At 55.6% G+C, this 22,408-nt stretch overlaps 1 protein-coding gene across 4 annotated transcripts in view; it reads right to left on the reverse strand.

Moving 5' to 3' along the window:
- Positions 1–17,228, reverse strand: part of LOC140404666 (schwannomin-interacting protein 1-like) — a 37,353-nt gene extending 20,125 nt beyond the window's left edge. The window contains exons 1-3 of one of the 4 annotated variants that reach the window (XM_072493306.1): positions 17,041–17,228; positions 12,663–13,151; positions 4,172–4,272 (exon numbers count right to left, since the gene is read on the reverse strand). In XM_072493306.1, the coding sequence (XP_072349407.1) occupies positions 4,172–4,272; positions 12,663–13,115 (554 nt within the window). In that variant the 5' untranslated portion in view covers positions 13,116–13,151; positions 17,041–17,228. Of the gene's footprint in view, positions 1–4,171; positions 4,273–12,662; positions 13,152–16,600; positions 16,910–16,968 lie in introns of those variants that run through there. The other 3 variants (XM_072493305.1, XM_072493307.1, XM_072493308.1) reach the window with 3 other exon arrangements.
- Positions 17,229–22,408: the final 5,180 nt, after the last annotated feature.

Below are 22,408 nucleotides of genomic sequence, written 5' to 3' on the forward strand. Positions count from 1 at the left end.
CGGTCAGTACTGAGGTAGTGCCGCACTGTCAGAGGGTCAGTACTGAGGGAGTGCTGCACTGTCAGAGGGTCAGTACTGAGGGAGTGCCGTACTGTCAGAGGGTCAGTACTGAGGGAGTGCTGCACTGTCAGAGGGTCAGTACTGAGGTAGTGCCGCACTGTCAGAGGGTCAGTACTGAGGGAGTGCTGCACTGTCAGAGGGTCAGTACTGAGGGAGAGCCGCACTGTCAGGGGGTCAGTACTGAGGGAGTGCCGCACTGTCAGAGAGTCAGTACTGAGGGAGTGCCGCACTGTCAGAGGGTCAGTCCTGAGGGAGTCCTGCACTGTCAGAGGGTTTCGTACTGAGGGAGTGCCGCACTGTCAGAGGGTCAGTACTGAGGGAGTGCCGCACTGTCAGAGGGTCAGTACTGAGGGAGTGCCGCACTGTCAGAGGGTCAGTACTGAGGGAGTGCCGCACTGTCAGAGGGTCGGTACTGAGGGAGTGCCGCACTGTCAGAGGGTCAGTACTGAGGGAGTGCTGCACTGTCAGAGGGTCAGTACTGAGGGAGTGCTGCACTGTCAGAGGGTCAGTACTGAGGGAGTGCCGCACTGTCAGAGGGTCAGTACTGAGGGAGTGCTGCACTGTCAGAGGGTCAGTACTGAGGGAGTGCCGCACTGTCAGAGGGTCAGTACTGAGGGAGTGCCGCGCTGTCAGTGGGTCAGTACTGAGGGAGTGCTGCACTGTCAGAGGGTCAGGACTGAGGGCGTGCCGCACTGTCAGAGAGTCAGTACTGAGGGAGTGCCGCACTGTCAGAGGGTCAGTACTGAGGGAGTGCCGCACTGTCAGAGGGTCAGGACTGAGGGCGTGCCGCACTGTCAGAGAGTCAGTACTGAGGGAGTGCCGCACTGTCAGAGGGTCAGTACTGAGGGAGTGCCGCACTGTCAGAGGGTCAGTACTGAGCAAGTGCCGCACTGTCAGAGGGTCAGTACTGAGGGAGTGCCGCACTGTCAGAGGGTCAGTACTGAGGGAGTGCCGCACTGTCAGAGGGTCAGTACTGAGGGAGTGCCGCGCTGTCAGAGGGTCAGTACTGAGGGAGTGCCGCACTGTCAGAGGGTCAGTACTGAGGGAGTCCTGCACTGTCAGAGGGTCAGTACTGAGGGAGTGCCGCACTGTCAGAGGGTCAGTACTGAGGGAGTGCCGCACTGTCAGAGGGTCAGTACTGAGGGAGTGCCGCACTGTCAGAGGGTCAGTACTGAGGGAGTGCCGCACTGTCAGAGGGTCAGTACTGAGGGAGTGCCGCGCTGTCAGAGGGTCAGTACTGAGGGAGCGCCGCACTGTCAGAGGGTCAGTACCGAGGGAGTGCCGCACTGTCAGAGGGTCAGTACTGAGGGAGTGCCGCACTGTCAGAGGGTCAGTACTGAGGGAGTGCCGCACTGTCAGAGGGTCAGTACCGAGGGAGTGCCGCACTGTCAGAGGGTCATTACTGAGGGAGTGCTGCACTGTCAGAGGGTTAGTACTGAGGGTGTGCTTCACTGTCAGAGGGTCAGTACGGAGGGAGTGCCGCACTGTCAGAGGCTCAGTGCTGAGGGAGTGCTGCACTGTCAGAGGGTCAGAAGTGAGGGAGTGCCGCACTGTCAGAGGGTCAGTACTGAGGGAGTGCCGCACTGTCAGAGGGTCAGTACTGAGGGAGTGCCGCACTGTCAGAGGGTCAGTGCTGAGGGAGTGCCGCACTGTCAGAGGGTCAGTACTGAGGGAGCACCGCACTGTCAGAGGGTCAGTACTGAGGGAGTGCCGCACTGTCAGAGGGTCAGTACTGAGGGAGTGTTGCACTGTCAGAGGGTCAGTACTGAGGGAGTGCCGCACTGTCAGAGGGTCAGTACTGAGGGAGTGCCGTACTGTCAGAGGGTCAGTACTGAGGGAGTGCCGCACTGTCAGAGGGTCAGTACTGAGGGAGTGCTGCACTGTCAGAGGGTCAGTACTGAGGGAGTGCCGCACTGTCAGAGGGTCAGTACTGAGGGAGTGCCGCACTGTCAGAGGGTCAGTACTGAGGGAGTGCCGCACTGTCAGAGGGTCAGTACTGAGGGAGTGCCGCACTGTCAGAGGGTCAGTACCGAGGGAGTGCCGCACTGTCAGAGGGTCATTACTGAGGGAGTGCTGCACTGTCAGAGGGTTAGTACTGAGGGTGTGCTTCACTGTCAGAGGGTCAGTACGGAGGGAGTGCCGCACTGTCAGAGGCTCAGTGCTGAGGGAGTGCTGCACTGTCAGAGGGTCAGAAGTGAGGGAGTGCCGCACTGTCAGAGGGTCAGTACTGAGGGAGTGCCGCACTGTCAGAGGGTCAGTACTGAGTGAGTGCCGCACTGTCAGAGGGTCAGTGCTGAGGGAGTGCCGCACTGTCAGAGGGTCAGTACTGAGGGAGCACCGCACTGTCAGAGGGTCAGTACTGAGGGAGTGCCGCACTGTCAGAGGGTCAGTACTGAGGGAGTGTTGCACTGTCAGAGGGTCAGTACTGAGGGAGTGCCGCACTGTCAGAGGGTCAGTACTGAGGGAGAGCCGCACTGTCAGAGGGTCAGTACTGAGGGAGTGCTGCACTGTCAGAGGGTCAGTACTGAGGGAGTGCCGCACTGTCAGAGGGTCAGTACTGAGGGAGTGCCGCGCTGTCAGAGTGTCAGTACTGAGGGAGTGCCGCACTGTCAGAGGGTCAGTACTGAGGGAGTGCCGCACTGTCAGAGGGTCAGTACTGAGGGAGTGCCGCACTGTCAGAGGGTCAGTACTGAGGGAGTGCCGCACTGTCAGAGGGTCAGTACTGAGGGAGTGCCGCACTGTCAGAGGGTCAGTACTGAGGGAGTGCCGCACTGTCAGAGGGTCAGTACCGAGGGAGTGCCGCACTGTCAGAGGGTCATTACTGAGGGAGTGCTGCACTGTCAGAGGGTTAGTACTGAGGGTGTGCTTCACTGTCAGAGGGTCAGTACGGAGGGAGTGCCGCACTGTCAGAGGCTCAGTGCTGAGGGAGTGCTGCACTGTCAGAGGGTCAGAAGTGAGGGAGTGCCGCACTGTCAGAGGGTCAGTACTGAGGGAGTGCCGCACTGTCAGAGGGTCAGTGCTGAGGGAGTGCCGCACTGTCAGAGGGTCAGTACTGAGGGAGCACCGCACTGTCAGAGGGTCAGTACTGAGGGAGTGCCGCACTGTCAGAGGGTCAGTACTGAGGGAGTGTTGCACTGTCAGAGGGTCAGTACTGAGGGAGTGCCGCACTGTCAGAGGGTCAGTACTGAGGGAGTGCTGCACTGTCAGAGGGTCAGTACTGAGGGAGTGCCGCACTGTCAGAGGGTCAGTACTGAGGGAGTGCCGCACTGTCAGAGGGTCAGTACTGAGGGAGTGCTGCACTGTCAGAGGGTCAGTACTGAGGGAGTGCCGCACTGTCAGAGGGTCAGTACTGAGGGAGAGCCGTACTGTCAGAGAGTCAGTACTGAGGGAGTGCCGAACTGTCAGAGGGTCCGTACTGAGGGAGTGCCGCACTGTCAGAGGGTCCGTACTGAGGGAGTGCCGTACTGTCAGAGGGTCAGTACTGAGGGAGTGCCGCACTGTCGGAGGGTCAGTACTGAGGGAGTGCCGCACTGTCAGAGGGTCAGTACTGAGGGAGTGCTGCACTGTCAGAGGGTCAGTACTGAGGGAGTGCTGCACTGTCAGAGGGTCAGTACTGAGGGAGTGCCGCACTGTCAGAGGGTCAGTACTGAGGGAGTGCTGCACTGTCAGAGGGTCAGTACTGAGGGAGTGCCGCACTGTCAGAGGGTCAGTACTGAGGGAGTGCCGCACTGTCAGAGGGTCAGTACTGAGGGAGTGCCGCACTGTCAGAGGGTCAGTACTGAGGGAGTGCCGCACTGTCAGAGGGTCAGTACTGAGGGAGTGCCGCACTGTCAGAGGGTCAGTACTGAGGGAGTGCCGTACTGCTCTTCCCCTGTACTTCCTTTGTCACAAACCTCTCAGTTGAAGGAGTTATTCTCTGTGGTTTGTCTGATACACGAAGAGGTTCGCAAACCATGTGTCGGACTTTGTCACACCCCGCACACTTGTGAAGCGGCTCCTCTCTCCGCCATGACTGACAGGTTTGTGCGGACGGATGGATGTGGCCACTCTGCACGTGGCCAGTCTGGGCTCTGGGTGACAGGAACTAGCTTCCTAGTAAGGTGACCCTTACCGAGTGGCACAGCTAAATCCCGTCATCTGCCAACTGCTGCTGTCGGCTCTCTCCCTGGACGTGAATCTGTGTGAACCGTCTGTCCTTCTCCTCCACAGAGGCTGGAATACAAAAGTGAATCATAGCCCATTAATACAATACTCATGGATATATCCACGCCCTCATCAAATAGCCCTCAGCCTCTCTCCCACCCAGGAATACATGAAACAGCACGGAAAAACAGCAGGTATTCCGTACACCCTACCTCTCCCAGAGTGCCTCCTGGTTCTCTGGGGTCGGGGGTGGGTCGGGGGTCGCGGGGAGGACGTCGTTCCTTCTCGGGATCAGCTCGCAATGGAGATGAGAGCTTGGAGCCGTTAACTCCCTTCACATTATCCCCCCCCGCTCCCCCCCACCCCCCTCCGCCCCCATCCACCACCCCCTCCCCCCAGGACCTGTGACAATTGGCAAAACTCCGAACCTCATGTCTGACGATAAATGTGATTCTGCAATTGGGCAGCACTTACTGAACAACCCTGAATGTGCGATTTATTTATTTTTTAACAAATTACACTCACAGCCAATTTAAGATTATTAGTCTGGGGTTCACAATGTCCTCTGCGGGCGACAGGAACACATCCAGGTATTGGGGGATGATTGTGTCCTGGTGCATGCTCCATGGTAACACCTCAACCAATCAGACCCGACTTAGCAACAAATCAGCAACCTTTTCTCATGCGATTATAAATTGTTGCTGTCTTTGAAATTTGGCATTCATGCACCTGTCTTGATGAGTGCAAGATGAAAAGCTTTGACAGCATGTTTTTATGGTAGTCTGTGTAGAGGTATTACGGTACCTGGTAATGCTGGAACACCATTGGTAGATATTGTACGTTTCCTATTGGTCAAGCTGTATGGTAGCTCCGCCCTGCAAGGCAGGGTATAAGAGCCTGTGCCGCCCCAGCAGCCTTCATTCTGTACCTGAGCTGCTGGGGGAAACATCTAGCTTATTAAAGCCTTCAGTTGGACTACAACCTCGCTTTAGTGGCCATTGATCGTGCATCAATTTAATAAGCTAGATTTAAAAGGATGGAGCTCCGAATGAAGCCGGAGTGTCTGCAACTCAGCCCCCACGCGGCGAGCTCAGCGGCAACCTTCAAGCACTGGCTGGCGTGTTTTAAAGGGTATCTCGGAACAGCCGAAAACACACCCACGGGAGAACAGAAATTGCAAGTCCTGCACTCGAGGGTGAGCCCGGAAATTTACACCCTCATCGAGGACGCGGACGACTTCGATGCAGTAATGGAGCTGCTAAAAGGACATTATATTCGCCTGGTAAACCAGGTCTACACCCGACATCTGTTAGCAAAGTGGCGGCAAATCCCTGGGGAATCGCTGGAACAATTCTACCATGCGCTCCTGGTGTTGGGGAGAAACTGCAGCTGCCCGCAAGTTTCGGCGAGCGACCACACAGAGCTCTTGATCCGGGACGCTTTCGTGGCAGGTATGCGGTCCTCCCAAATCCGCCAGCGATTGCTGGAAAAAGACACCCTAGGCCTCAAGGAGGCATGTGGCCTCCAGAAACGCCCGCGCTTACGTTCCCGATCGCGCGGCAGCCCCCTGGGCGGCGTGGAACCCCTCCGCAGCCGACCCCGAGACATCCCCCATCCCCCCCACAAGCTTGTGCTGCAAGGCGGCCTGGCAACCCCGGGGGGCCCCGCTGCTACTTTTGTGGGCAGGCCAAGCACCCCCGGCAGCGCTGCCCGGCCCGCGCATCCACCTGCAAGGGATGCGGTAAAAAGGGCCACTTCGTGGAGGTATGCCAGACCCTGGCGGTCGCCGTGGTCTCCGGCGGCGAATGCGGACCGCCACAACAAACCTCTCCACGGTCCCCGTGCGGCCAGTGGGCGCCGCCATCTTCCTACTCCAGGGCCATGTGCTGCCCCCAGGCGACGCCATCTTGTCCCGCGACGCCACGTTCGATGGATGGGTGCCGCCATTTTGTGCACCCCCTGCCATGTGCGACCAATGGGAGCCGCCATCTTGGATGGACTACCAGGACCCCAGCTCGGCTGACCGCACACCGCCCGAAGAGAACACTGAACTGCTGCGATTAGCCTCGGTGACCCTGGACCAGTCCCGGCCTCGAACACTCTCAACTGCTACAACAACAGCACTAATCAGCGGGCACGAGACGTCCTGCTTAATCGACTCTGGGAGCACGGAGAGCTTCATACACTCCGACACGGTAAGGCGCTGTTCTCTCCTCATCCACCCCGTTAATCAAAACATCTCCCTGGCCTCCGGTTCCCACTCAGTAGAGATAAAGGGGTTTTGTGTAGCAAACCTCACAGTCCAGGGAAGGGAGTTTAGAAATTACCGACTCTCCGTCCTTCCCCACCTCTGCGCGGCCACACTCCTGGGTTTAGACTTCCAGTGTAATCTCCAAAGTCTAACTTTCAAATTCGGCGGCCCTATACCCCCCCTCACTGTCTGCGGCCTCGCGACCCTCAAGGTCGATCCGCCTTCCCTGTTTGCGAACCTCACCCCGGATTGCAAACCCGTCGCCACCAGGAGCAGACGGTACAGCGCCCAGGACCGGACCTTCATCAGGTCCGAGGTCCAAAGGCTGCTGAGGGAAGGAGTCATTGAAGCGAGCAACTGTCCCTGGAGAGCTTAAGTAGTGGTGGTAAACACCGGGGAGAAGCATAGGATGGTCATCGACTACAGTCAGACCATCAACAGGTTTACGCAGCTGGACGCGTACCCTCTCCCCAGCATATCCGACCTGGTAAACAGGATCGCACATTACAAGGTCTTCCCAACGGTGGATCTTAAGTCCGCCTACCACCAGCTCCCCATCCGCACTAGTGACCGCAAATACACTGCCTTCGAGGCAGATGGGCAGCTCTATCACTTCTTAAGGGTTCCCTTCGGTGTCACTAACGGGGTCTCGGTCTTCCAGCGCGAGATGGGCCGAATGGTAGACCGGTACAGTTTACGGGCAACATTCCCGTATCTCGATAATGTCACCATCTGCGGCCACGACCAGCAGGACCACGACACCAACCTCCGAAAATTTCTCCAGACCGCAAAGATCCTTAACCTTACATACAACAAGGATAAATGCGTGTTTAGCACCGACCGTCTAGCCATCCTCGGCTACGTAGTGCGAAATGGAGTTATAGGCCCCGACCCTGAACGCATGCGCCCTATTATGGAGTTCCCCCTCCCTCACTGCTCCAAGTCCCTGAAGCGCTGCCTAGGGGTTTTTTTCTTACTATGCCCAGTGGGTCCCCAACTATGCGGACAAGGCCCGTCCCCTGATCCAATCCACAGTTTTTCCCCTGTCGATGGAGGCCCGCCAGGCCTTCAGCCGCATCAAAGCAGACATTGCAAAGGCCACGATGCACGCAATCGACGAGTCCCTCCCCTTCCAGGTCGAGAGCGACTGACGTAGCTCTGGCGGCCACCCTCAACCAAGCGGGCAGACCCGTGGCCTTCTTCTCGTGTACCCTCCATGCTTCCGAAATCCGCCACTCCTCAGTCGAAAAGGAGGCCCAGGCCATAGTAGAAGCTGTGCGACATTGGAGGCATTACCTGGCCGGCAGGAGATTCACTCTCCTCACGGACCAACGGTCGGTTACTTTCATGTTCGATAATGCACAGCGGGGCAAGATAAAAAACAATAAGATCTTGCGGTGGAGGATCGAACTCTCCACCTACAACTACGAGATCTTGTACCGTCCGGGGAAGCTGAACGAGCCTCCTGATGCCCTGACCTGCGGCACTTGTGCCACCGCACAAGTGGACCGCCTCCGAGCCCTCCACGAGGACCTCTGCCACCCGGGGATCACTCGCTTTTTCCACTTTATCAAGACCCGCAACCTGCCCTACTCCATCGAGGAGGTCAGGACAGTCACCAGGGACTGCCAAATCTGCGTGGAGTGCAAACCGCACTTCTACCGGCCAGAGAAAGCGCACCTGATAAAGGCTTCCCGTCCCTTTGAACGCCTCAGCATGGACTTCAAAGGCCCCCTCCCCTCCACCGACCGCAACACGTACTTCCTGAACGTGATTGACGAGTACTCCCGGTTCCCATTCGCCATCCCCTGCCCAGACATGACCGCAACCACCGTCATCAAGGCCCTCCATAGCATCTTTATGCTGTTCGGGTTCCCCGCTTACATACATAGTGATAGGGGGTCCTCCTTTATAAGCGAACTGCCTCAATTCCTGCTCAGCAAGGGCACTGCCTCGAGCAGGACGACCAGTTACAACCCCCGGGGTAACGGACAGGTAGAGAGGGAGAACGGAACGGTCTGGAAGACCGTCCTACTGGCCCTACGGTCCAGGAATCTCCCAGTCTCCCGCTGGCAGGAAGTCCTCCCGGATGCCCTCCACTCCATCCGGTCACTGCTTTGTACCACGACCAACCAAACACCTCACGAACGTCTCCTTGTCTTCCCCAGGAAGTCCTTCTCTGGGACCTCGCTCCCGACCTGGCTGGCAGCACCCGGACCCATCCTGCTCCGAAAACACTTGTGGGCGCACAAGTCGGACCCGTTGGTCGAGAGGGTCCATCTTCTCCACGCTAACCCCCAGTACGCCTACGTGGCGTACCCCGACGGCCGACAAGATACAGTCTCCCTACGAGACCTGGCGCCCGCCGGATCCCCACGCACACCCCAGCCCCCAGTCCCACCCTCCCTCCCACCGGTGCACCTTACAGGAGGATCGGTCCTCCCGCCGGCCCCGTCTAGGCCCCCCCACCCACTGACGCACCCCGCAGACGCTCCCTTCCCAGGTCAACCGTTTTCCCTACCAGCGCCGGCTAGGGGTGTTGAAGCTGCCACAGAGATCGAGGCCACGCTCCCGGAGTCACAGACGCCCGAGCCTCCACCGGAGTCACCACCAAAGCTTCGACGATCACAGAGGACGACCAGGGCCCCCGATCGACTGATTGCTTCATTTTAAAGGGTATAGTTAATTACAAATCTGTAAATAGTTACAAAACGCTGTACGGAGGTATTACGGTACCTCCATAACTATAATTTCTACCACGTTACCATGTTGTAATATCAAGCCACCACCCCCGCCGGACTCTTTTTTAACAGGGGGTGAATGTGGTAGTCTGTGTAGAGGTATTACGGTTCCTGGTAATGCTGGAACACCATTGGTAGATATTGTATGTTTCCTATTGGTCAAGCTGTCTGGTAGCTCCGCCCTGCAAGGCGGGGTATAAGATCCCGTGCCGCCCCAGCAGCCTTCATTCTGTACCTGAGCTGCTGGGGAAACATCTAGCTTATTAAAGCCTTCAGTTGGACTACAACCTCGCTTTATCATAGATATCATAGAATTTACAGTGCAGAAGGAGGCCATTCAGCCCATCAAGTCTGCACCGGCTCTTGGAAAGAGCACCCTACCAAAGGTCAACACCTCCACCCTATCCCCATAACCCAGTAACCCCACCCAACACTAAGGACAATTTTGGACACTAAGGGCAATTTATCATGGCCAATCCACCTAACCTGCACATCTTTGGACTGTGGGAGGAAACCGGAGCACCCGGAGGAAACCCACGCACACACGGGGAGGATGTGCAGACTCCGCACAGACAGTGACCCAAGCCGGAATCGAACCTGGGACCCTGGAGCTGTGAAGCAATTGTGCTGTTCACAATGCTACCGTGCTGCCCTGTTTAGTGGTCATTGATCGTGCATCAGTTTTATTTTAGTAAAACTAGTCTTGTTAGTGGAGGCACAGGGTCCACAGAGCCAGTATGTCACTAGGGTAGATTACATGGGATAGTTTGGCAGTGAGCTGGGTATTTGAGATGCTGAAACGCACGCAGTGCCCTCCGGATCGATGTGTGGGCCTCCTCAACATTATCTCATACCAAGGAAGAGTGAGAGGGAAAGAGGCAGAGCGAGCAAAAGAGGCGAGAGGGCGGGAGCAACAGAGCGAGGATGAGAGAGAGCGCAAGAGGGAGAGAGCAAGTGAGCACACGAGAGAGCGAGTGCGAGAGGGCAAGAGGCAGAGCAAGCAGAAGGGGCGAGAGGGCGAGAGCGCAAGTGCGAGAGGAATGGGAGCAAGAGTGAGAGAGCGAGCATGAGAGAGGGAATGAGAGGGAGAGAGCGCGAGAGAGAGCGAGTGCGAGAGAGCAAGAGGCAGAGCGAGCATAAGGGGCGGGAGCGCGAGAGGGAGAGAGAGCGAGTGCGAGAGAGAGCGAGTGCGAGAGGGCAAGAGGCAGAGCGAGCATAAGGGGCGAGAGAGTGAGAGGGAGAGAGAGCGAGTGCGAGAGGGTGGGAGCAAGCGAGCAAGCGTGGGAGAGCGAGCATGAGAGAGGGAATGAGAGGGAGAGAGCACGAGAGAGAGCGAGTGCGAGAGGGGAAGAGGCAGAGCAAGCATAAGTGGCGAGAGGGCGAGAGCGCGAGTGCGAGAGGATGGGAGCAAGAGTGAGAGAGCGAGCATGAGAGAGGGAATGAGACGGAGAGAGCATGAGAGAGAGAGCGCGAGAGGGCAAGAGGCAGAGCGAGCATAAGGGGCGAGAGAGCGAGAGGGAGAGAGAGCGAGTGCGAGAAGGTGGGAGCAAGAGAGCAAGTGTGGGAGAGAGCGAGCGCGAGAGAGAGCGACTGCGAGTGCAAGAGAGAGCGAGTGCGAGAGGGCAAGAGGCAGAGCGAGCATATGGGGCGAGAGCGCGAGAGGGAGAGAGAGCGAGTGCGAGAGGGTGGGAGCAAGAGAGCAAGCGTGGGAGAACGAGCATGAGAGAGGGAATGATAGGGAGAGAGCGCGAGAGAGAGAGCGTGAGAGAGAGCGAGTGCAAGAGGGCAAGAGGCAGAGCGAGCATAAGGGGCGGGAGAGCGAGAAGGAGAGAGCGCGAGAGAGAGCGACTGCGAGAGAGAGCGAGTGCGAGAGAGAGCGAGTGCGAGAGAGAGCGAGTGCGAGAGGGCAAGAGGCAGAGCGAGCATAAAGGGCGGGAGAGCGAGAAGGAGAGAGCGCGAGTGCGAGAGAGAGCGAGTGCGAGAGAGAGCGAGTGCGAGAGAGAGCGAGTGCGAGAGAGAGCGAGTGCGAGAGAGAGCGAGTGCGAGAGAGAGCGAGTGCGAGAGAGAGCGAGTGCGAGAGGATGGGAGCAAGAGAGCAAGCGTGGGAGAGTGAGCATGAGAGAGGGAAAGAGAGAGAGAGAGAGCGCAAGAGAGAGCGAGTGCGAGAGGGTGGGAGCAAGAGAGCAAGCGTGGGAGAGAGCGCGAGAGCAACTGCGAGAGAGAGCGAGTGCGAGAGAGAGCGAGTGCGAGAGAGAGCGAGTGCGAGAGGGCAAGAGGCAGAGCGAGCATAAGGGGCGAGAGCGCGAGAGAGCGAGTGCGAGAGGGTGGGAGCAAGAGAGCAAGCGTGGGAGAACGAGCATGAGAGAGGGAATGAGAGGGAGAGAGCGCGAGAGAGAGAGCGTGAAAGAGAGCGAGTGCAAGAGGGCAAGAGGCAGAGCGAGCATAAGGGGCGGGAGAGCGAGAAGGAGAGAGCGCGAGAGAGAGTGAGTGCGAGAGAGAGCGAGTGCGAGAGGATGGGAGCAAGAGAGCAAGCGTGGGAGAGCGAGCATGAGAGAGGGAATGAGAGAGAGCGCGAGAGAGAGAGCGCGAGAGAGAGCGAGTGTGAGAGGATGGGAGCAAGAGAGCAAGCGTGGGAGAGTGAGCATGAAAGAGGGAATGAGAGGGAGAGAGCGTGAGAGGGAGAAAGCACGAGAGGGAGAGAGTGCGAGAGGATGGGAGCAAGAGAGCAAGCGTGGGAGAGTGAGCATTAGAGAGGGAATGAGAGTGAGAGAGCGTGAGAGGGAGAGGGTGCGAGAGGGAGAGAGTGCGAGAGAGAGCGAGTGGGAGAGGGCAAGAGGCAGAGCGAGCATAAGGGGCGGGAGAGCGAGAAGGAGAGAGCGCGAGAGGGAGAGAGCGCGAGAGGGAGAGAGCACGAGAGGGAGAGAGCGCGAGAGGGAGAGAGCGCGAGAGGGAGAGAGCGCGAGAGAGAGAGAGCGCGAGAGGGAGAGAGCGCGAGAGGGAGAGGGCAAGAGGCAGAGCGAGCATAAGGGGCGGGAGAGAGAGAAGGAGAGAGCGCGAGAGGGAGAGAGCGCGAGAGGGAGAGAGCGCGAGAGGGAGAGAGCGCGAGAGGGAGAGAGCGCGAGAGGGAGAGAGTGCGAGAGAGAGCAAGTGGGAGAGGGCAAGAGGCAGAGCGAGCATAAGGGGCGGGAGAGCGAGAAGGAGAGAGCGCGAGAGGGTGCATGGTCCTTCGCCTGCTCCACGTTTGTGGCTACTCTTGGCTTTCGACTCCACTTCCCTGCCCACTCGCCATCGCCCTGATTTCCTGAGAGAACAAAAACCCGTGTGTGGCAGAAAATTAGCCATGCCTGCATTTGTCCGTTTATATTGTCGCTTTCGTGCTCAATTGGCTGAGATGCTGCCTTGCATGGAAACGAGCGACCAGGTATCAGACACACAACTCACCAAAACCCCAGCGAATGTCCACTCACCGACTGATCTGCCGCTACGACGGTTGGGTTGGCGTTCCACTCCCGTGCCTGTTTCTCATTCTCACGGAGCTGGAGGCCCGCGATGTGATTCTCGAGGGCTTCCCAGTTCATGATGGGCATATCGCTCCCTGCTTCGTCTGGCATCGAGGTGCCCGGCGTTGAGGGCGCCTCCGTTGGATGAGCGGTACACCTCGGCGCCGAGAGGCTCTCTCTTGGGTTGACGTCACTGCCCCCTCCAGCCGGGAGGCCGTACTGCTCCCTCGGGACCTCCGGGCCCCCCCGTATCGCATCTCCCTGAGCCTCGGGGGCCTTCAGCTCGCAGTCCTGAAACCCCTCATCGTCATCGGAGGAACCGGCACCCAGTCCCGGCGATGGCTTCTGCTCGACGAGCTGCGATCGGTCGGAATTCGAGCGAGATATCAGGGAATGGAACAATTCTCCTCCTGAATCCATACCATACTTCTCGAACTTAGGGGTTCGGGGGTGGGGCTAGGGTGGCGGGTGGGAGAGAGAGGACATCAGGTTAGAAAAGCAATTATGGCCTCACAGGGCAGCACGTTTTCCTTAACAACTTGAATTTATTTGGCACCTTTAACATCGTTAAACTTGAACATTGCTGAAAAGGGAGACGTGCTGTTGAAGTTTTTCATCTCACACTCATCAGGACGAACACAGGAATGCCAAATTTTAGACAATCATAACAGTTGACACGACAGGAGAAAAAGGTGTTGATTGGTTGGCAAATCGAATCTAATTGGCCGAGACGTTACCATGGGGAACACAGCGGGGAACTATGAGCTACCCAAGCTGTAAGTAATTCAAAAAAAGATGCAAGGCTTGAACATATTCCTTTTGTTTGCAAAGAAAGGGCCGCTGTGTCTGAATGTATGTTGCTTTGAGCATGAATGAGCCACATTACAAGCTCGACCGAATATCTTCCCCACTGTTCAATATGGTTCTGCAATTGGGCAGCGCTTGCTGAACAACTCTGAGTGCGCTAACAGTTACACTCACAACCAATTTAAGATCATCAATTGAGCCCATAATGTGGCTTATTTAATTTGCTCAAGTGGCATACATTTGCTTAGGTAACAGTAGGGGCTCCTATCTCTGCAAACAAAAGGAATATGATCAAGCCTTCAGTCTTTTTTTTGAATTACCCGGGAGTTTGATTTTCTGATAGTTCCCCGGTGCTTTCTCCAAGTTAGCATCTCAGCCAATCAGAGTCAACTTGCCAACCAATCAGCACCACGGCATAAATTTTCGAGATTGTTTGAAATTTGACATTTTTGCATTTGTCCTGATCAGTGCTGGATGAAAAATTCCTCTCTTTTCAGCAGTATTGAAGCTCTGTTCCACCAAGCGACTGAAACCCAAACTTGCCAAGGCACTTAACGAGAGAGTAATTGATGAAAACATTTCCGAACTCAGCCACATAAGAAGATTTAATCAGAGTGATGTGGGTCCATAGGATGTTAAATCTCGAGTCCCAAAACGCATAATCAGAATCCAGAACCAGCTGTTCCAATGGGACAAATAGTTGGAAAAGAGAAAGAGGGCTCTCTCAGAGAAACATCACAAATAAGGTGGACCAATATACCAGGGTTTAAAGGATTAAATTATGAGATCAGATTACATAAATGTGGCTTTCATTGCCTTGCTTACAGGAGATTGAGCAGTGATCCGATTAAAATCTTGAAAAGGATTCAGAGAAAATAGGCCCTTTGACCCTGCTCCGCCATTCACTGTGATCATGGTTGTTTGCCTACCTCAAAGCCACACTCCCGCTCTCTCCCCATACCCCTTGAAGGCTGTAGTGTCTCGAAATCTATCTAGTTCCTTCTTAAATATACTCAACGACTCATCCTCCACAGTCTCTGGGGTACAGAATTCCACAGGTTCACCAATCTCCGTGAAGCGATTTCTCCTCATCTCAGTCCGAAGTGAGCTGCCCCCTATCCTGAGACCGTGCCCCCTTGTTCTAGACCCCCTCCCTCCCCCAGCCAGAGGAAACAACACCCCTGCTTCCAATTTGTCCAGCCCCATCAGAATTTAATAGTAATAATAATCTTTATTGTCACAAGTAGGCTTACATTAACACTGCAATGAAGTTACTGTGAAAATCCCCTCGTCGCCACATTCCGGCGCCTGTTCGGGTACACGGAGGGAGAATTCAGAATGTCCAATTCACCTAACAAGCACGTCTTTCGGGACTTGAGGGAGGAAACCGGAGCACCCGGTGGAAACCCACGCAGACACGGGGAGAACGTGCAGACTCCGCACAGTGACCCAAGCCGGGAATCGAACCCTGGCGCTGTGAAGCAGCAGTGCTAACCACTCTGCTGCCGGTTTACATTTCAATGAGATCCCCTCTCATTCTTATAAACACCAGTGAACACAGGCCCAGTCGACCCAATGTCTCCTCACACGACAATCCCGCCAGCCCAGGAATCAGTCTGGGGAACCTTCGCTGCAATCCCTCAATGGCAAGTATATCCTTTCTCAGGTAGGGAATTAGATTGGGTAGCGAGAAACTATTGCCTCCGATGGCGGGAAGGAGAACAAGGGAGCATAAGTTTACAACTGTAACAATGCCACTTAACAAATAAAATCAGGACATAATCCAGAATTTCCAACCCTGTGATAAAAGTCTTGCGAGGTTGATTAGATAATCTAAGCTCAGCAATTCTTTTTGTCGGATAGAATATCATAGATTATCATAGAATTTACAGTGCAGAATGAGGCCATTCGGCCTATCGAGTCTGCACCGGCTCCAGGAAAGAGCACCCTACCCAAGGTCAACACCTCCACCCCATCCCCATACCCCAGTAACCCCACCCAAAACCAAGGGCAATCTTGGACACTTAAGGGCAATTTATCGCGGCCAGTCCACCTAACCTGCACATCTTTGGACTGTGGGAGGAAACCGGAGCACCCGGAGGAAACCCACGCACAAACAGGGAGGATGTGCTGACTCCACACGGGCAGTGACCCAAGCTGGAATCGAACCTGGGACCCTGGAGCTGTGAAGCAATTGTGCTATCCACAATGCTGCCCTGAGTCAACCCCATTGCTGTGGGTCCTGGAGTCACGTGTAGGCCAGACCGGGCAAGGACGGCAGATTTCCTTCACTAAAGGACATTAGTGAACCAGATGGGCTTTTACAACAATCGACAATGGTTTCATGATCATCTTTAGATTTTTAATTCCAGACTTTTATTGAATTCAGGTAGGGGCTGCTTTAGCATAAAGGATTGGTTTAGCACACTGGGCTAAATAGCTGGCTTTTAAAGCAGAACAAGGCAGGCCAGCAGCACGGTTCAATTCCTGTACCAGCCTCCCCGAACAGGCGCCAGAATGTGGCGACGAGGGGATTTTCACAGTAACTTCGTTTGAAGCCGACTTGTGACAATAAGCGATTTTCATTTTCATTTTGCCATTTGCCGTGGCGGGGTTCGAACCTGTGTCCCCAGAGCATCACACTGGGTCCCTGGACAACTCATCCAGTGACAATACCGCCACGCCACTGCCTGTTGGTCGAGGGATTAATGTTGACCCCAGGACACGGGGGGGGGGGGGGGAGAACTCTCCACCAACGTACTCCCACCCCACCTCTCACCCCGCCCTGCCCTCCTTCAAACGTGGTCACCCAAGAGGGTAGAGGAGTGGGGGGGGGGGGGGGGAGGGGGGCTCGGTTTCAATGTCCCATCCGGAAGAGGGCACCTCTGACAGTGCGGCACTCCCTCGCCACTGACACTGGGAGTGTGAACCCCACCCACACTTTCACAACTGGAAGTGAATGGTATTCAGCAAAACAGCTTGCCCTCACCCCCACCATAGGCTGTGTTGGTGGAGGGAGGGGCGGGGGGGGGGGGGGGGGAATCTGGACCAGGAAAGAGATTGGAGAATATAGGTGACAGCTTCCAATGGTTACTCACCCCAACTGCAGGATGGCCCTCTTGGGAACCTCAAAGTGGGACGTGGGGGGGGGGGGGGGGGGGATTCGTTCCTGCTCACCTTGTCGTTCTCCAAAAAACGTGAAAGGGTTTTAAATGGTTTGACATGTCACTGAAGACAATTCAGAAGTTTCCAGTGACCGAGCCAGCGTCCTCCTCGCTGGCAAGCAGTTGCAGAAAGAAAGTTTCTCAACTTCCATCCTCGCTGTTTAAAAACACACACGCCTTAATAATGGGCTTAAAAAAGTTCCCTTAACGTTCATTCCTGAGTAACTTCCGGGTCCAGGCGGGTTTTCAGTGGGTCCGGGAAAGGGAGGGGGATTTTTCATTCCTTAAAGTGTGCAACTCACCAGAGGGATGTGGATTTCAGCCTCCGGCTTGTCAATATCTCCCAGTCAGACAGGCTCAGCCAACTCACTCACCCCAGCCTCCGGATCCCCTTCCTCTCAATCCTGATGAAATCAGATTGTTTCAGTTCCTTTCCAGCTTTTTTTCTCTCTCTCTCTCCTCTCGGTCTCGCCCCTCCCATTTCATTCCAGAGCTGGGGGAGCTGTCACTTCCCAAAACTCCACCGACACATTTCAACCAGGGTCGCTTCGCCAGTGTCAGCAAACAGCAAATCAACTCCCAACAGGAGGAGCCCCATGGGGGCAAGATCGTCACTAATGCAATGAGTTTAAACGGAGCAGACTTACATTACTGTGTGGTGCAGCCTCCCAGGGTAGAAGAGCTATCAGGCACTATTTGGCACTGGAGGGAATTTTGGGCCTGACCGCCAAATGCTTCAACCAAAAGGTGTTATTTTTTAATCCAAGTAATAGCAATAATAATCTTTATTAATAATAATCTTTATTATTGTCACAAGTAGGCTTACATTAACACCAATGAAGTTACTGTGAAAAGCCCCTAGTCGCCACACTCCGGCGCCTGTTCAGGTACACAGAGGGAGAATTCAGAATGTCCAATTCACCAAACAGCACGTCTTTCGGGACTTGTGGGAGGAAACTGGAGCCCCCGGAGGAAACACGCAGACACGGGGAGAATGTGCAGACTCCGCACAGACAGTGACCCAAGCCGGGAACCGAACCTGGGACCCTGGCGCTGTGAAGCCACAGTGCCAACCACTGTGTCTCAAAAGGAGAACAAAGAGAGGGAGGAAGAGAGGTTCAGGGAGGAGATTCCCGAGCCAAAGTCAATGGTGCAGCGATGGAAATGGGTGTGAGAGGTTGGAATTGAAGGGGCGCAGAGATCTCGGAAGGGTGTGGGGCTGAAGGAGGTGGTGAGATAGGGACGTGTGGGGCCATGGAGGCATTCGAAAAACAAGCTTGAGAATTTTAAAATTGAGGCGCCGCTGAAGCAGTGGCTAACGCGGGTCAGCGTGCGCGGGGTTAACGTGGGAGGGGGCTGTGCGGTGGCTAACGCGGGTCAGCGTGCGCAGGGTTAACGCGCGAAGGGGGCTGTGCGGTGGCTAACGCGGGTCAGCGTGCGCGGGGTTAACGTGGGAGGGGACTGTGCGGTGGCTAACGCGGGTCAGCGTGCGCAGGGTTAACGCGCGAAGGGGGCTGTGCGGTGGCTAACGCGGGTCAGCGTGCGCGGGGTTAACGTGGGAGGGGGCTGTGCGGTGGATAACGCGGGTCAGCGTGCGCGGGGTTAACGTGGGAGGGGGCTGTGCGGTGGCTAACGCGGGTCAGCGTGCGCAGGGTTAACGTGGGAGGGGGCTGTGCGGTGGATAACGCGGGTCAGCGTGCGCAGGGTTAACGTGGGAGGGGGCTGTGTGTAAGCTACGATACGGTGCAGCACACCTTTGGACGAGGTCAGGTTTACAGAGAGTAGGGGGCCAGGCAAAAGAGCATCGACACAATTAGGACTCGGCTACAGAAAAGGTGCAATGGTCATTCACAGCACCCTTTGTCAGTGCGACTAGATATCCTGGTCCACTGGTCAAAGGACTTGAGTGCACGTGACGTGCTCCCCTTACAGGGGCGTCTGGGTACAGGTGCGAGCAGAGGGGTGGGCAGCTGGAGACGCCTTCCTCCATGGACTGGACACATCCTGAACCAATTGCCAATCGAGCACGTGGGGCAGTTTCCAGGCTGACAATCCCCATCGCAGTCCTGAGGGAGTGCTACACTGTCTGAGATGTTAAACTGAGGCCGTTTAGGTGGATGTTTTACTAACTGGGGGGGGGGGGGGCGACACAGTGGCGTCGTTTAGCACTGCTGCCTCACGGCGCTGAGGACCCGGCTTCGATCCCGGCCCCGGGTCACTGTCCGTGTGGAGTTTGCACATTCTCCCCGTGTCTGCGTGGGTCTCACCCCCACAACCCCAAAGATGTGCGGGGTAGGTGGATTGGCCGCGCTAAACTGCCCCTTCATTGGAAAAAAAAAAGAATTGGGTATTTTAAATTTACAAAAATTGTTTTACTGACTGGAAAACGGGAGGAGCTTGTGGGATCTTGCTGTGTCCATTTTGGATGATGCATGTCTGCCATCGTCAGGTGACTTTACCCTCTTGGAACAACCCCACGAAGGGACTAAGCTGTCCTGGATGATGGTATCCCACCCGGCCTCCTGCGCCACCTTGGCCCACTGGCAGTACAATGGCTACTCTCTCCTCTGATGTGGAGGACGGCCGCATTCCCCAAATCTGGCTTGAGGGGGTGGCAATAACCAGAACCAGGTGGGCCCTGGGAGCTACAGATTCAATTCGCTGCTCTTTACAGCCTGAAAGCTCCTGGGAGCACTGTATTTAAGAATTAGCCCCATCACAAACACAGGCCTTTGTTGCCCGTCCCCAATTGCCCTGGAGTCTCTCGCTTGGCCATTTCAGAGGGGCAACTAAGAGTCGACCATATTGTTGTGGGTCTGGAGTCACATGTGGGCCAGATGGGGTAAGAATGGCAGATTTAGTGACCCAGGTGGGCTTTTACAACAGTCCATGATAGTTCCATGGTCATATGACTGAAACTAGCTTTGTAATTCTAGATTTAGTAACTATATTTAAACTGCACCAGCTGCTGTGGTGGGATTTGAACTCAGGTCACCCAGAGCATTAGCCTGGGGTCTCTGGAGTACTAGCCCAGTGAACATTACCATCTCCCCTGGTCCTAACCAGGTCTTCATCGCAGGTTTACGACTGGAGCCGCTTTGATACACCTTTCCTCAGCCCACGATGCCACCAATTACATTGCCTTGACAATGCAGGCAAAATCTTCTCAGGGTATGTCGAAAATGGCCGAATACTTCGACAAGTGGAGACTGCAACCAAATCCAGCCAAGTCCATCGTCTCTGACAAGACCCTAAACCTCACCTTCTGTAGGCAACATCCTGGAGTTTAAATTTGCCCTCTGGCAGGGCGTTGGGCTGGTTAGGGAACTTGACATGCTAACTGCGATCTCAGCCTCTGCTCAGAAAGCCCCATAGAAACAGCATTGGCACACTTCAGAATCAATGTATCAGTTGGAAATCACTTCAGGATGTGGTAAGGGCCCATTTTGTAGCACGGTGGTCAGCACTGTTGTTTCACAGCGTCAGGGACCTGGGTTCGATTCCCGGCTTGGGTCACTGTCTGTGCGGAGTCTGCACGTTCTCCCCGTGTCTGCGTGGGTTTCCTCCGGGTGCTCCGGCTTCCTCCCACAAGTCCCGAAAGACGTGCTTGTTAGGTGAATTGGACGTTCTGAATTCTCCCTCTCTGCACCCGAACAGGCGCCGGAATGTGGCGACTAGGGGCTTTTCGCAATAACTTCATTGCAGTGTTAATGTAAGTCTGCTTGTGACACTAATAAAAATTACTATTATTATTTAAAGCTTGCAGGATTCCTCAAGGATTGGAAGTACCAGGTTAAGGTGAGATATGGCAGAATGTGGAGCATGGGTTTGAAGTGCCCTACCAGAAATGGTGGTGCAAAACGGGATTAGGAGAAATCTGGTGGGGGAGGTGAGAGGGCAAGAGGTCATGAACCAGGAGGTCATTCGGGCTATTTAAAAAAAAGACAGCCAGGAAATGAAACAATTTCTTGTGGGAGACAGTGGGCGCGATTCTCCGCTCCCGTGACTAAGTGCCCACGCCGTCGAGGTTCACGACGGCGCGAAACGGCCCCAATCTCGGCCGATTCAGGGCCCGAAAATGGGTTAGGATCGGGGCCGCGAGAAACTCGGGGGGCGTGTCGCTAAAGCAGCGTCGTCAGCGCGCGCCGGGCATTGGCGCCGCATAAAAGCGGCAACGTGTCATCCGCCGCCTTAGTGGCGTCACCCGCGCATGCGTGGTTGCCGTCCTCCCTGAGGCCGCCCCGCAAGATGTCGGATGGAACTTGCGGGGCGCGGAGGAAAGGAGGTCCCCCTTCAGAGAGGCCGGCCCGCCGATCGGTGGGCACCGATCGCGGGCCAGACCCCTTTTGAGAGCAACCCCGGTGAAAGAACCCCCCCCCACAGCGTTCCCGCGCTGCTCCCGCCGGCAGCAACCAGGTGTGGATGGCGCCGGTGGGAAGCCGTCGTTTTGGGCAGGCCGCTCGGCCCATCCGGGCCGGAGAATAGCGGGTGTAGTGGAGAATCGCCATTTTGGGTGTCCCGGGCGATTCTCCGACCTGCGCCGCGCAGAACTCGACGGGGCCGTTCTCGCCGCTTGGGTGCATCGCGTGAGGGCGACGGACCGGCGTCACGGGGAAAAACGGCACGCCAGGCGATTCTCCAAACCGGCGCGGGAGCGGAGAATTGCGCCCAGTAAGTCAGTAGTTTGTTTTATGTATCCGAGCACAAATGATTGATTGGTGTAAAAGCCTAATGAGAAACACTGCTCGATAATATAGATGCTGTTAAGCAGCTAGATAAGTACCTTGAATGAAAGTTGTTGTTGTCTGGAGTCCTGCAGTTGCACTGACCCATATTGGCCAGAAGGTGGCATCTCGTACTCATGTACCGTCGATGAGCGCCATGGTCTCAATTACCCATCCCTACTTAGCCCCATAATTGACCAATCTTAACAAGGCAGCATCTTATTTTTTCGTTTACGCTCCTTCACGGGACGTGGCGTCCCTGGGAAGACCGCAGGATGCCCATCCCAAAAGTACCTCAACTGGCTCGGCCATTTCACTGGGACAGTGAAGAGTCAACCACATTGGCTGTGGGTCTGGAGTCACATGTAGGCCAGACCGGGTAAGGACGGCAGATTTCCTTCCCTAAAGGGGAACTAGATGGGTTTTTACAAGAATCGATGGTAGTTTCAGGATCACCATTACCGAGACTAGCTTTCAATCCCAGATTTTATTAATTGAATTCAAATTTCACCAGCCCCGTGGGTGGGATTTGAACCTGTTCCCCCGTAACATTAACTCGGAGGAAGCAGAGGGTTTAATTGCACAAGAGGCTCGATTCCATGAATACTGTTAAGAGGGTAAGCTGAGCTCGAGGGGCGTACAGGGTCACCGACAAAAGATGGGACGCGAACTGAAAGGGTTATTCCGACGGGCTGAATGGTCCACTGTTGCTGTGAGTTTCGAGGGAGTGGAGCAAACCGGGACTCACGGTTGAAACCACAGGGAAGTCTCCCACTGACAGCAGGTTAACCTCTTCAGCAAAATGCAGTCAGTGGAGGATAGTTCAGAGCAAGCAATCGAATTGCAGTCACTTAGAGCAGGGGAGGTCCTCTGGGTGGGACCGAATCGTCTCCACTCGGGTCGGGCATGGGACGGCCACTGTGGGCTCCCTAAACAAAAGTAATCCTCGTGTGTAGCACAGACAGAGAGCGGCTCAGAGTTTGGTCGTTCGAATCAGCAAATGGGCACCGACACGAAG

The sequence above is a fragment of the Scyliorhinus torazame genome, chromosome 31 (assembly GCF_047496885.1).
Source record: "Scyliorhinus torazame isolate Kashiwa2021f chromosome 31, sScyTor2.1, whole genome shotgun sequence".
In the NCBI taxonomy this organism is placed as follows: domain Eukaryota; kingdom Metazoa; phylum Chordata; class Chondrichthyes; order Carcharhiniformes; family Scyliorhinidae; genus Scyliorhinus; species Scyliorhinus torazame.